Source organism: Lagopus leucura, unplaced genomic scaffold (genome assembly GCF_019238085.1).
Source record: "Lagopus leucura isolate 7727_CA_CO unplaced genomic scaffold, USGS_WTPT01 Super-Scaffold_100001, whole genome shotgun sequence".
Lineage (NCBI taxonomy): Eukaryota > Metazoa > Chordata > Aves > Galliformes > Phasianidae > Lagopus > Lagopus leucura.
This window is the reverse complement of record NW_024962262.1, coordinates 90,411,138-90,425,723: the sequence shown is the minus strand read 5'-3', so window position 1 is coordinate 90,425,723 and position 14,586 is coordinate 90,411,138. Positions and strand designations below refer to the sequence as shown.

The window sequence follows — 14,586 nt, the reverse complement described above, 5'->3', positions numbered from 1 at the left end:
AGGGTTCCAGTGGGAGATGCTCAAATGTCACCATGGCACTCAAAAGTCACCACGATGGCATTACCATGTGGTGCCCAGAGCCTGGTTGGATGCAGCAGCCTGAGCAGATGTTGCTGACCTGCACTTATTGTTTGTCCTGCACAGAGCCACAGGTATATTAACTTCAGTCAAGAAGTAAATAAAACTGTACTTAAAGGGTACCACTCCTCACCCAGACCTTGCTTGCCCTTCCCTTCATGGTCCGCTGAGTAGCTCCCTTCTGGTTCTCCAGATGGCAGCAGGAATCAGCTTCCCAAGCAAGGCTAACAAAAGAAAATAGTGATCTCTTCCCAGTTTGCCACCATTTCTTGCAGACGCTCTGTGATTTCAATAGCACAGCTTCTGCAGGGCAGCTGTGTGCACAAGCAATGCTCTGCCATGTCAGAATCTCCCAGAGCCTGTTCTGTAGGTCCAACTAGAACAAGACACCAGGTCTGTTTTCCTGATGGCATCAACAGGAGATGTGCAACCCCGCTTTTCTTTGGTTTGGTTCCAGTGCTTTCATTTGATATTTTAGAAATCTAGAAAGCAATCCAACAAAACCAGTGGTGTTCCCAAAGCCATTTGAATCACACCCCTTTCTACAGGATTAAGTGCTTTATCTGAAGGGAAAGGTTTGATGTAGAGATGGTGTCTGGATGCAGGACTGGGATGTAGGATAAGTTTGAGGACAGCACTATACTGATAGGAGAGCTGTTCGCTCCTTCAGAGGCGGAGAAGTCTTGCAAAGAAGTCTCGACAAAATCACCAACAGCGTGAAGCTGAACAAGAGCAATGTTGGATTCTGCACCTGGGATGGGGCAGCCCCAGATGTATGTACCTCCTGCAGTGGGTGCAGCTTTGGCTGCCATAATGTCAGAAGGAAATAAAACTGTTAGAGAGTATCCAAAGGAGGGCTGCAATGGGGAAGGGTCTGGAGAGCAATGTTTATGAGGAGCAGCTGAGGTCCTGTGGTTTGCTTAGCCCAAAGCAGAGGGGGCTGAGGGGAGGCATCATGGCAGCAGTTTGGATTTCGGGTGGTCCTATGTGGAGCCAGGAGTTGACTCAGCGATCCCTGTGAGTGCATTCCAACTCGGATATCCTGTGATTCTGTGAGCACAGTCTGCTCACTGTACCTACACAGTAACTTTCTCATTTCTACGATCCACCCCATTTGAAAAAAAAATTAAAAAAAATTAAAAAAAATTAACGATCACCGTGGGGTACTGATTTTTTTTTGGTTGTTGTTTCACAACACCACGGCAATCGCTCACGTCCCAGAGCCTCGCAGTTTGGCTGGCATTTTACCTGCCCGTGACCGTGCCGGCAGGGTTCACCCGCTCAGCCACACCAGCCCACGGACCGTCGCACTCCCCTCCTCTCGAGTCCGCCATTCAGGGCCCCGGAGGCGCATGCGCGTGGAGGCGGACATGGCGGCGGCGCTGGGGCTGCGGCGGAGCGGTGGCCGCGCCTCAGTCCCGCTGTTGAGGTTTCCGCTGCTGAGCGCGGCCCTGGGGCTCCCGGGTAAGGAGGGGCCCCGGGGCTGCCCTGCTGGCGCTCCTTCGCCGCCAGGCAGGGCGAGATAGGGGTGTCAGGGCACGGCGCCGGTCCCTGGGGTGGGAATGGGGCCGCTCCGCTTCTTGAGCGAGTGCACGGTTCTGCGCTTTGGTCGCAACAGCCCCGTGCATTGCTACACACTGGGAGCAGAGTGGCTGGAAAACTGCGCAGGGGGAAAGGAGCTTGGGATGTTAGCGGATAGCTGAATGTGAGCCGGCAGTGCGCCCAGGTGGCCAGGGCCAGCGGCGTGTTGGCTTGTATCAGAAATAGTGCAGCCAGCAGGAGCAGGGAGGTGATGGTCCGTCTGTACTCAGCTCTGGTGAGGCTGCATCTCATGTACTGCGTTCAGTATTGGGCCCCTCGCTACAAGAAAGACATCAGTGCCCTGGAGCGTGTCCAGAGAAGGAAAAGAAACTGGTGAGGGGTGTGGAGCACAAGTCTTATGAGGAATGGCTGAGAGAGCTGAGATTGTTGAGTCTGGAGAAGAGGAGGCTCAGGGGAGACATCACTGCACTCTACAACTTCCTGAAGGGAGGCTGTGGTGAGGTGGGATCAGCTTATTCTCCCTTGTAACAGTGATAGGACAAGAGGGATGGCCTTAAGTTGCACCAGGGAAGGTTCAGGTTGGATATTAGGAAACATTCCAGTGAGGCAGTGGCACAGGCTGCCCAGGGAGGTGGTGGAGTCACCAGCCTTGGAGGCATTCAAGAACTGTGTGGATGTGGCATTGAGGAACATGTAGTGGGCATGGTGGGGAGCTGATGGTTGAATAGATGGTCTTAGTGGTCTTTAGTGATTCTATGCGGTGATTCTATGAAATAAGGAGAAGAAAGTACTGGTAATTGTGCAGATGATTAATGTTCTCAGCTGTTGAAAGAGGAGCCCTAGCATGTGACTGCAGGGAAGTATGCATTGTAGTTGGCTGGCTGAGGTGATTTCTTTAGGCTTTTGGATTATTTGAGTTTGAATTGCTGCTGGTGCATGTGGAGTAACTTGCAGAATGCACAGCATTCGTTCATGGAGTTGTTTTGTTCTCTTGTGGCTCAGTTTAAATTTTGCTTTGCCTTGGGCAGGTTGAGGTCAGTTCCAGAGTGCTATAGGATGGAAATGTAATGGCCTGGAAGATGGTTATGAGTACATATGGGAGAGACATATTCCTCACTTTTTTCTATGAAGTTTAGCAGTTATTGATGCATCTCTTACCGACAGGCAGACAGAATTGATTGCCTTACTGATAGAGACAGTGCATAGTGTGAAGGTATCTAAACAAATAAACTTCTAGTGTTGTATCTATTCCCCATCGTGCATCAGTGGGATGAAGAACTGTCCCCTCTTTACGTGACAGATAAAATGGCACTTTTACTTGTACACATGCAAACTGAAACAAAAGACTTGAATATAATATCTTTCTTTGTGAGAGGAAGCAGCAGAATAGTTAAGTGTTGTGGCACTCTCAAAGCTGGTTTTTGCAGTATGTTGACCAGTGGTTATACCACCACGGTGTCCTGATATATTTTTTTAGGGTTGTGCATTTTGTGCTTTTTGATCAGTGGTATTCAAGAACCAGTGCTCCTCTAAAGATTGTCAGAGTCTTATCAGTCTTATCAGAAGTCCTGCCCAGGCTTTCCCTTGCTGAGAGGGATAATAGAGTGGATTAATTCCTTGTAACACCTCTCTACAAACCACTTATCTTCATCCACAGTAGAGGTAAAGCTGACTGCTAAATTCAGATTAAATACAGTAGCAGCTGTTGAAACTCAACATAGTTTTCATTTGGTAGCACTTCCTTTATCAATCTGTGTTTCTTGCTTGAAGCCAGCTCCATTTGTGGATGGTTGTTAATGCGAATAACAGCTCAGACCTCAGTGTTTCTTTCCAAATGTGTCTGGATTGTTGTCTTTAGCCTTAACAAAAATGAAAAAAATATGTTCTCAGTGTACTGATGGGAAAACTGCTAAGGTCTGACAGTACATTGCAGGTCACTTTGAAAGAAGTTGAACTAAATAATCTTGCACCTTTTAAATACTTGCAAAATATTTAGCTTCTTGTAGGTAAAGACAGAGCCACTTGAGTGCAGGTAGAATTTATCCTCTTCAGGAAGAATGCACAAGACCATGTGATGGGAGATGTTTGCCTCTTTAGGAGATGATGAGAAATTCATAGGTCTACAACAGTCAGCTCTTTCTCCTTATGAGTTGTGTTTAATACTTTTTTTTCTGTATTAACAGAAATTAACAGCTTTATTTTTTAACCTTTTGTGTCTAAGGAAAAGAATGCTGTTAAGATGAAACAGTTGTGAGGAACTTGACTCAGAGCTTATCACCCTGCTAGTTTTCAGTGTTCAAGCAGCAATAGCTGTGAGAGGCTGTGTGTTATCTATTTCATCCCACACAGTGCTTTAGGTTCAGAACAGAATTACTTGGTATTCACTTAACTTTTTTTTAAGCCAATGAAGAAGCTGTCATTTTACGAGAGATAAGTAAATAATCCAGATGATATACAATGTGAGGAGAAGCATAGCATATCTTAGTGCTCCATTTCTGTCAGCCACTTTACTCATTGCTGAGTGGACTCCTTATGTGACTGATCTTGCTACCGAGCACCTTCAAATCATTACATTACAGTATTGAAGAGTGTAGAAGACACTTCTGTTTTTCTTTTCTCCTGAGCCTGTGTCTTAATTTCACATAACATATATATATTTCCTGAATTCTCATTTTATAAAATGTTATTATTTCTGCCAGAGCTGTCTTGGTGGTGGTACTTCATAGCTCTCCTTATTAGTTTGCAGGTGGAAATCATCAGTCAGTTTTCTTACTCGACCAGATCGACCGAATCTAGCCTACCGTAAGCTGAAAGGCAGGAATCCAGGGGTTATTTTCCTTCCAGGCTTGCAGTCAAATATGAATGGTCAGAAAGCAACTGCTCTTGAAGATTTCTGCAGCTGTCTAGGTCATGCCTTCATCAGGTATGTAAAAGTGTTGTTCTTGAGAATATGAAATAGGTATCATGCATAGACTTGGGTGTTTGATTTGAGGTGCATGCTGTGCTGCATGCAAGCTAATGAGTGCCTCTCTTTCAGACATACAATTTCTATCTGTTGAGGGGCTGAGGTAGATCAGGACAATGTAATTTGAAAGAAATTGTACCTAAATTTCTGTGGTCCAGCCAGTGTTACATGTTAAAGCTAAGGGCACAACAAAGAAAAACGAAGAAAACACTTAGAAATATTAGTTTTAGCATGTGAAATACTATTTTTTTTTTTCTATATTATGTCTGTAAGCATGGTTTTTAACTGCTGAATTGTACTGAGCTGTCCCGTGCCTTCTGTGGTTGTGGAGAAACGTGCACATGCTTGGTAATATATTTTGAGTATTCCGGCTGAATGCTGAGCTTTGTAAGTCTTCCTGATTGCATAAAGCATTTAGAAGAGCTTTTGCACTTGTAAAGAGCCTTTAATATTGAAGTATGTTGTTTTTTAGTTGTAAGGGAATTTGTCAAATTCCTTGTTTGGGAAATACCCTGATAAATTTGGATATGGCTACGTGAAATGCAACTATTTGATCATATGTGTATAAACCACACAGTGATGTGTGGGACCAAGAAAGAAAATATTCAGTGCAGTATATTGTCCTCTGTTTAATTTCTGTTAAACAATACTGCTTAGTTTTAGTACCTGTGTTGCTGTAGGTAGGTACCACAACTTTTGATGATCATTTTTTCAGGTTTGATTATACAGGATGTGGAAGTTCACAGGGGAACTTTGAGGAGTGTACGATTGGGAAATGGAGAAAAGATGTTCTGTCTATACTGGATGAACTTACAGATGGACCACAGGTTGTATTTCATTCTTAAATATAGAACATGTTTTTTCCTCAAGATGGAATATTGTACAATCAAAAATATACTGCAGTAGGTGCTGCATAGAGTAGCTTCTGTTTAATAACTTGCATCTGGTAGCTGTCAAGCAGACTCATTTGAGATGACATTTTTTGTAGGGCTTCTTTCGCAAACAAGTGGATCACAACTTTATGAAGGTATGGGTTGGCAGGGGATGGTTCAGTAGAGCAGATCTGTCACTGGCGCTGGGTTACATCAGCCCTGGCCTGGTCCCAAGAGATTTGGGAAAGGCTTGTGGAGGGACAAAGAGGGACAAGGAGCTCCTCGTGGAAGCTCTCCTCATGGAAGAGTGAGGCTTTGTTCCACTGCTGATGTATTTATTGAGGGATTTGCAGAAATGTTGAAAGTTAAGATGTTCTATATGATAAAATAGCTTTAAAAAAAACAACAACAGAAACAATATGTTTGGCTTTTTCATTTACTTTTGAAATGAGTGTGAGAAAGTCAGTCTGCATCCCAGAAAAACGTAATACTGTATTTGAAAAGCATTTTATTTTCTGAGTTGCTTTTGCTGACCTCTGTCACTGCACAGAGCCTTTGTGATGTGCATTTATTTTAAGAAGGGAAAAAAAATATGCATGCGATACTGAATTGCTTCAACTCTCATTTTGTTTACAGTGTTTCAGTCTCAGAGGCCAATAATCAGCCATATCAAACAAAAAGAATAATAACACTCCAGATTCTGCGGTGCTTACTCAGGCAAAATTTCCACTGGAGGTGACAGCAGTTCTGCCTGGGTAAGGACAGCAGGATTATGACCGAGGTTTAAGTAGTTAGATGAAAGCTGACGCTTTGTAAAAAGAAAATAAAAGCTGTTTCCTATAAAATAACATCTGATTTTTTCTCTTTTAAGATTCTAGTGGGCTCCAGCTTAGGAGGATGGCTGATGCTTCATGCTGCAATAGCACGCCCAGATAAAGTCGCTGCTCTAGTTGGAGTAGCTGTAGCAGCAGACCATCTTGTGACTGCCTTTAAGAGGCTTCCCATTGAGGTAAAGCTGATCGTTGTCTGTTGTGCAGTCAAAAAATTTGTCAAGCTAAATGCTTGAAAAAAAATCTGTTGTTCAAGCTGTACTTTCCCTTCAAGTCTTCCAGTATTTTTTCTGTGTTTGTGGTGGAGGAAAGCAGAAAATTTATGATAATCAAAGTGTCTGCAAAATATGTTGCTTCTAGTATGATGCTGGTATGAACCTATCCTGTGTTTATGTTACTGTGGCATACAGGATGTGAAGTCAGATCCCTGTTGTTCAACAGTCTATTAGATTTCGGTGTTGAAATACCTTATATCTGCATTAAAGTTGGGTTGAATCCTATTCAGCATACTGTAGATAAGGATTGTGCTTTTAAGGGGCAAAGTTTTAGTGTGTTTAGAACAAGAATAAATTGAAACATTCTAAAAAAAACACCATAGTAACATCTGTGTTTTATACCTTGCACTTTTTATAGGTACAAAAAGAAATAGAAGAGAAAGGTGTGTGGAAGTTTCCAACAAAGCATAACGAGGAAGGATATTACTCCTTGACCTACGACTTCATTAAAGAAGCAGAAAATCACTGTCTGCTCAATAGCCCTATCCCTATAATGTGTCCCATCCGTCTTATTCACGGCATGAAGGATGGGGACGTCCCTTGGCAGATCTCTATGCAGGTTGCTGATCGTGTTCTGAGCAAAGATGTGGATGTCATCCTCCGCAAAGCCGGCCAACATCGAATGAGTGGGAAGGAAGACACAAAACTTCTTGTGAATACCGTTGATGATTTAATTGACAAGTTGGCAATGCTAACATAATCTGCAGAGCAGCACGAATAGATGAAGCCTACACCTGACTCTTTTCCATCAGTAGCAGAAACCCTGTTCTCACTGAGATTATTCTAGTGGCGTGACTATCACAGTAGGAACAGAGCTCTATCTGCTGTTTCCTTACCTCTGTTTTGTAAATATAGATATATTTTTTTTTAATGCTGCATTTGCACTGATAGACCAAAATGTAAGGAAGTGCTGCTGCTGGGTATAGAACCTCTGCTTTACCTCTTAAATCTTTTTTTTTCCACGAGCTTCCTACCCTTTTGTACTGAAATGCTCGTTCAGTTTTGTTACTGTTGACCTTGTACAGTACAAGTTCAATTTCCCATGTTTTTGATGCTGTTTCAGCACAGTTGTTTTCCTATAATGTTGTATTTCATCCATCTGTGCAAGGCAATGCACGATTTAAGTGTTTACTGAATTTGCTGATATTAGAAATAGTGAACAATATGAAGTAAGCAGACTCTTCATCACTGATGGTAGTATTCTTAAGCAGTATTTACATTCTAAAATGAAAGGCACTCCCTGATGGTGTGCTTGGGGTGATGAATAAGGAGTAAGTTAATTTGGGATTTCCTTATAATATATGAAGACAAAACTTAACAAAGATGAATGCCCCCACTCCTGTTGCAGAGGCTTTAAGAGCTTAAGGACATACAGCCTTAAAGTACAGGTAGAACCCTTTTATATATGCTCATCGGAAGTCATGCCAAGTCATCTCTTCATGCCTTTCATAAAAAATAATATATGGAACTACTCTTAAGGGAATAATATATCATCTTGGTGTTAAGTCAGCAGTTTCACATCTTCCTTAAGTTTTGAAGCTTTACAACCTCTTGAAGACATACTTTTGAGGAAAATGAACAAAGACAACATGCAGATTGCTCAGCCCTTTCCACTCCTGAAGGCTCAGTGTGTTTGTGTATTGTTAAACACTTACCGTCTATGTGTAGCCATGGGACACTTGCACATAATAAAACCTGAAAAGTTTTGTGAGTTATAAAGATATAGGGAAATCACAAGTTAATTAAAAACTTTCTGCTTGTAGATCACCCATGATAATTTTTAAAGGTATTTCCGTCACATCTTTTGGATTGCTTTGCCTCCTAAGAAAAAGTTGAAAAAGGTGCAGTGCAGGAATTCAGGAATAGTTAATATCAATTAAGGCAATTATGATAGATGCCTTTTAGGGTTTTTTTTTGTTTGGTTTGGTTTTTAATTGAGGCTCATGCCTATAAACATTCAGTTCAACTGTAGCAGTTCAGACAGGGAAATATGTTTATATGTGTGCATAATCTGGAGCTGTGTAACTCTCTCGAAAGAATTACACTGTATTCTTCCAAAGCTTCACCACAGTGTTTATTTAATTATTCATATTTCATGGGTAAGGTCGTCTTGTTGCAGTGCCTTTGAGCAAGACAGTGGAAAACAGATGTGAGGGGAACAGTTGTGTGAGTGGTTTGGAGAGTGGGTTTTTGTCTCCCCACTGTTGTAACAGCGTTCAGGTGAGAGAAGGCAGGTGAGTATAGTTGTTGAGGATACAAAACTGCAGCATCAGTTGCCTTAATGTCAGCATTACCAAAGAGTCATGATAGGGGTATTTTTGTGCTAGTTGTTTGGTAGATCTGCCTGTTTTCCTTACTTCTCTCCTTGCTGAATGGCAGTTAGTGATAGCATTTACATTACAGTTACAGCCCTCACTTGTTATATACGGTGTAAGTGCAAAGACAGGTTGTACTTCCTTAGTAGAGATATTATTCCAGACAGTGCATTGAGATTCAGTGAATACTAGTGTCCCTCTCTGTTCTCCCTTGCCACTTTATTAACTCAGTATGTATTCCTGTAAATATGAAGAGGCAGACTTTTTGTAGGCAGATGTGTTTTCCTCTAAATTTACCACTGTAGCTCTGTTCTCATTGCAGGCACAGCATTTTCCTTGTGTTCAGGCTGGAAACTGCCAGCATTTTGATCACTGCCAGCTTGTGTTCAGAATGCCAGGAAGAGGGGATAGATGATAACCAATAGGCTCCAACACGTTCTCTGTTACCATAATCATGTTGTCAAAGCTGTGCTGCTAATTGCAGTAACAGAAAGTCTGAAGGAAAACAACATTATGGCACAGCTTTCCCAGTGCTGAAACCAGAGATTTACATCGTACTGATGGCCAGCTCTTGACCTCTCAGGAAATCTTGACAATCTTGAGTAACGAAATATTTGTATGTTAGAGTGTTGTCAGTTTATTTTCTATACTATATTTGTCCCCAGAATTACTGCATGTGGCATCTCCTTCATCTTTGCCTTGTAGGTGTCTGGATAATGAATTGTTTTCAATGTTAGTTGTATAAGTATAATAAGCAAAAAGACAAGTATTAATAAACTTCTGTGGAAATATTATATTAAACTAGGGTACCACATGTTTGGAAAGAGGTATAAATTATTAGAATTTTTTTGTAATGAATTGTTAGCCTCTGTTTGTTTTTTTGCATACATCTAATTTGCTGCCAAGTATAAAGTGTATTTTATGAATATGTAACATGCACATTTAAACAGTATTTTGTGTTTTCTGATTTACCAGTACAAGCAGCTCTATCTTGTGGCTCTTGGAGGATTGTTTTTTTCTGAGTACCTTCATCTATCTTTAGTTATTTTTGCTAAGTACTCGTAATTTAAGTTGTTGGTAAGCGTCTTCATTATCCTTCACTTTTGGCAGGTCTGAAAACGACTTCTGGGCTCATCTGTCACTAAGTGTAGTACAGATGTAGGGAGTGATGCTGCTGCCATGTGGAACGTGGAAGCTCTGGACACAAACAGAGCAACTCAGCATATTCTCTTGTTGATTTTGATCAAACCACCTGGGGTATATTTCTTCTGTGCATAACATCTTAAATACTGATCATTAACTCCTGCCAAGGAATCAAATTTCATGAGTAAGTAACAAAAAGCCTATATAGCAAGTCACAGAAGCTTGATTACCATATAATATCAAAGAAGCAAGTGCTAGACATCACCAAAAGAAACAGAAGTATTAACCACTGACTTCAGTTGTCTCTGTCCTTAACGATGTTTTTGTTTCCAATTTGCTGCAAAAATCTGTGGAACTACTTGAATTGTGAAACACAGATGATGATTCTTTCTGAAGGGAGGGAAATGGTGGATTCTTTTGCATATGTGTGTGATTAAGCTCTGCAGTAGACCATAATGCACTGAAAAAGTCTATAAAGCATATTAAACTGGTTTCCTATCAAGCAAGCACTCTTAGCCTCTGAATAGTGAGCTGCGCTAATGTAACTTTTTCTGCATCAATTTTTATCCTGTCTTGTATTCCAGTTGTTCTGCACCTTCTGTTGTTTGGCTTTGTAGTACATGCAGCAGCCTTTTTTTCTTTCTCGGTTGAGTTCCATGGTATGAAGTGTACCATACAGCTTCAGTGTAGGCAGTTTATTTTCTCTTGCACAAACACTGAGTACAAAAACATCCTAGCTGGACAGGCCTGAGAGGAACTGCCTCCTGCTGCTTCTTTCTTATGTTAATTTTGATTACATGCTTTCCCTTGGACATGCTTACTCGATGGAACAAAATGATTTACGGTACACTGCTTTTCATATCAAGTAAAAGTATGCTATAGAGAAGAAACTTTCAACTAGTGATGTTCACAGCTGCTCTCATGTTTTTAGTGCTCTAGTTGTACTGCAGTACACGGTTAAAGCGTTTTCTGAAGAAGTGCAAGAGCAGAAGGAAAACTGCCTTGGGGAATACTAATTCATTGAATTAGTCATTGAATGTGAAATTCATTGTTAAGTATTACTCAGTTGTCCTGTTAGAAAGAGGTCTGCCTTACACTTCAGAATTATTTATTAAATAAAAAAAAAAAAGTAAACAATTATGTTAAAGCTTTATGACCTCATGGGTCAGTTCACCCAGTTTAGATTGACTTCATTGCTGCAGTATCTCATCTCTCTTTGGTATGTATTTATAGAATCATAGAATTGCTCAGGTTGGGAAAGCCCATAGAGATCACTAAGTCCAACCACAACCTAACCATACTACCCTAACAGCCCTCTGCTAAATCATATCCCTGAGCACCACATCCAAAAAGTTTTTGAACACATGCAGGGATGGTGACTCAGCCGCTTCCTTGGGGAGCCTGTTCCCATGCTTAACAATCCTTTCTGTAAAGAAGGTTTTCCTGATATCCAACCTAAATTTACGCTGGCACAACTTGAGGCCGTTTCCCCTCGTCCTTTCACCAGTGAGAAGAGACCAACCCCACTCTTGTTGTAAACTTTTCAGATATTGGAGGAGAGCAATAAGGTCTTCCCTCAGCCTCCTTTTCTCCAGACTAAACAGTCCCAGTTCCTGCAGTTGCTCCTCATGGGGCATATTCTCCAAGCCCTGTTGCCCTTCTCTGGACCTGCTCCAGTACCTCGGAGTCCTTTCTGTACTGAGGTGCTCAAAACTGAACACAGTACTTGAGGTGAGGCATCACCAGTGCTGAGTACGGGGGCTGGATTACTTCCTTAGTCCTGCTCACCACACCACTCCTGATACAAGCCAGGATGCCATTGGCTTTCTTGGCACCAAGCGGTCTGGTTGCCTCCCACATGGCAACGTGAGAAGGTCGGCTCTGCCTGTTGGCTGGGAGCAGGTGCTGTGTCTGGGCAAACATGCTGGGAGCAGCACACCTGAGGGCTGAAGGGATGTGCATGGGCCACCCATGCCTTCTTCCTGAGAGAGCAGTCCCTGGGAGACATTGGTTGTCTTGGGGCAGGTTGGGCCTTAGGATCCTTTGTGTTGCTTCTGTACTTAGCAGGTTTGCAGGGCAGAACTTGTGGCAGGATGTGCTCCTCCTCAGTTGCTAATTCTTGCAGTCCCTAACAGCAAAGTGAAATCTCGAATAATAATAATAAGAGAATATGTATTTGAGGGATTTTTTATTTTCTTTTTTATTTTTGGATATGTCTTGCTCTCTGTTTTAACCAATGTTACACTAAAATAAAGATGATACTTCTCTGTTCTTTCGGTGAATGCATATGACAATGTGATTTTCAAGCCACAGTAGCTCTTAGAAGGTATTGGTTTTGCTGGTGACAGATAAAAAGGTTATCTGATGAAATATACATGTTGATTTTCTTCCAGGGAGTTTGTAAATCCTCAACAAGACTTAGAAGATCCTGAGAATTAAGACTGCTTCTGCTGTCAAGCGCCTGGAAAGCAAGTTGTCTCCCAGGTTCTGATATCTCTGCCACCTGGTTTGTGCAGTTAAAAGATGGCAATGCTTGAATAGCTTTTTGTTTGTTTGTTTTCATGTGTAGAACGTATCCAAGTATCTTACGACAAAGAAAGGCCATAAACAGACCAGGTCTGCAGAATACTTCTCTGTCCTTGCATTTCTCTACAGATGCCCTGGGCTTGCACAGAGTTCATATTTATCCTTAGCATCATCTGTGCATCTCTAGAAACCGCAGCGTCAGCACATAGGTGTATACATAGGGAGCATCTTCAGCAAACCTCCAGAAGAGTTTCCTTGTGAAAGGATGTGCTCAAAGTTCTACAACTTTGGAAACTTCCCTTTTTTTTTTTTTATTTTTTTATTTTTATTTTGTAACCTGGTTGTGAAATACTTGCTGTTGCATTGTGGTGACTGGGGGAAAGGAGACTGGATTTGCCAGTTATTCTAATTGCTGGATTGCTTTATCTCATGGGAATTGATCAGCATACTTTTGACAGACAGCATTTGGGGATGGCTGAAATCGCCAGACTTTTTCTATGGAGTGAGTTGACAAACACCAAATCTAACAAAGGTCAAGGGCTGCTTTGTGGGAGAGCAAGGTGTACTTTTGTCTTTGTGTTCCAGTTAGAAGGCATTGAAGGCTGCGGGTCTAAACACAGGTAGTGAGGAAATTAACATCAGCTTTACTGTTGCTGGCAGCTGTTCACAGATTTACAAAGATTTTGAAACTTGTAATATTGTGATTATCTGTATTATTTGAAGTATAAGATGAGCCATGGCATTTACAGGCATTAAATCTTAATTTGAAGTCTTCAAGCTCCCTCTCCATTCGCTAAAAAGAATTCTATTTTAGCTCCATCTTCCATTCACTCGGTAGAATTCTATTTTAGTTCTAAGTTCCAATCTTGGGTTACCAAGGAAAAATAAATGAGACAAAATCTATTGGAAACTGTAAGTGGAATATTCTAATGGTAATACTTTTGCTGCTGAAAGTCTGATCCTTTCTTCCATGTCATGATTCTGACCATCAGTCTGTTGTATGCATTTATCCAAGAAAAGAAACTTGAATTCTCCTTTGCTTTGAAACCACATGTGCTTGCCATTGCACTTGCAGTTTTGGTGAGCTAAACAGGTAATCCTTCTTACTTCCTATTCACTGCAAAGAGTCTATTTTCAGTCCTCTGGTCACTGGAATAACTATTTGAATTTCCTGTATTCTTTCAGCACTGTTTGTGGAGAGTGAGTGTCAGAACCAGCTGTAGTGATTCTCATTGCTGCTGCACCTTCTGCACTTAGCTCAGTGGAGTCCTTTGGTCACAGTATCTTACCCAGACACTGTGCCCACCTGATGATATTCCATCACCCTCTGTGCTTCAGCATCTGCTGCTCCACAGAACAGTGCTACATTCTATAAAGCAGTTTCCTGTCTCTGACTATGGCTATGTTGAGATACCATTTTACCTGCTTCCAGGTAGACTGTTTTCAAGGAGTTGTCATTATTTTTGTTGTTTGTTCATTGAAGCTTGTGAGGCTTATGTTACTGAGAGTTTGGGCTTCTTTTGTTTTTGCTGATAACACATTAAATAGCTCAGGCCTGGAAACACGTTCCTGTACAAACTCAATGAAAATATACCTGATAATTAATTTCTCAATTTCAGTCATTACAGTTAGCTTTAATTTCTTTACTGAGTCGTGTTGCTTTAGAATCAGTTTAGCTCCCTGATCAATTAGTGTGCAGTCACTAAGCACACTGTATTGCAGAGCTCTTAGTACATTGTATCATCACCATCTCTTTTCAAGCCAAACTCGTTCCATTGTTTTTTCTGTGGCTTGATGACATAATAGCAGGCTTACAATTTGATTGCCGTGCTTTGAAAATATTGGTATGAGTCTGGTGTTCTTCCAATCTTCTGCAGCTTTCCTGGGTTTCAAAGCCTTATTAAAAATTGATATTGAAGGACAAGATGGCTTTTCAGCTTTCTTGGTGTGGAATGATCCCTCGAGAACACGTTGCAGAGCCAACATCTGTGAAGGGAGAGACCTTTGCTCTTCAGCTCAAGAGAGTTAAATTACCCACTG

At 41.5% G+C, this 14,586-nt stretch overlaps 1 protein-coding gene across 1 annotated transcript; it reads left to right on the top strand.

The window, feature by feature from the left end:
• Positions 1 to 1,448: 1,448 nt before the first annotated feature.
• On the top strand, positions 1,449 to 10,522 carry ABHD10 (abhydrolase domain containing 10, depalmitoylase). The gene is made up of 5 exons (XM_042868290.1): positions 1,449 to 1,542; positions 4,360 to 4,543; positions 5,301 to 5,412; positions 6,329 to 6,466; positions 6,921 to 10,522. The coding sequence occupies exons 1-5, from the start codon at positions 1,449 to 1,451 to the stop codon at positions 7,260 to 7,262; spliced, it is 870 nt and encodes a 289-aa protein (XP_042724224.1). The 3' UTR covers positions 7,263 to 10,522.
• Positions 10,523 to 14,586: the final 4,064 nt, after the last annotated feature.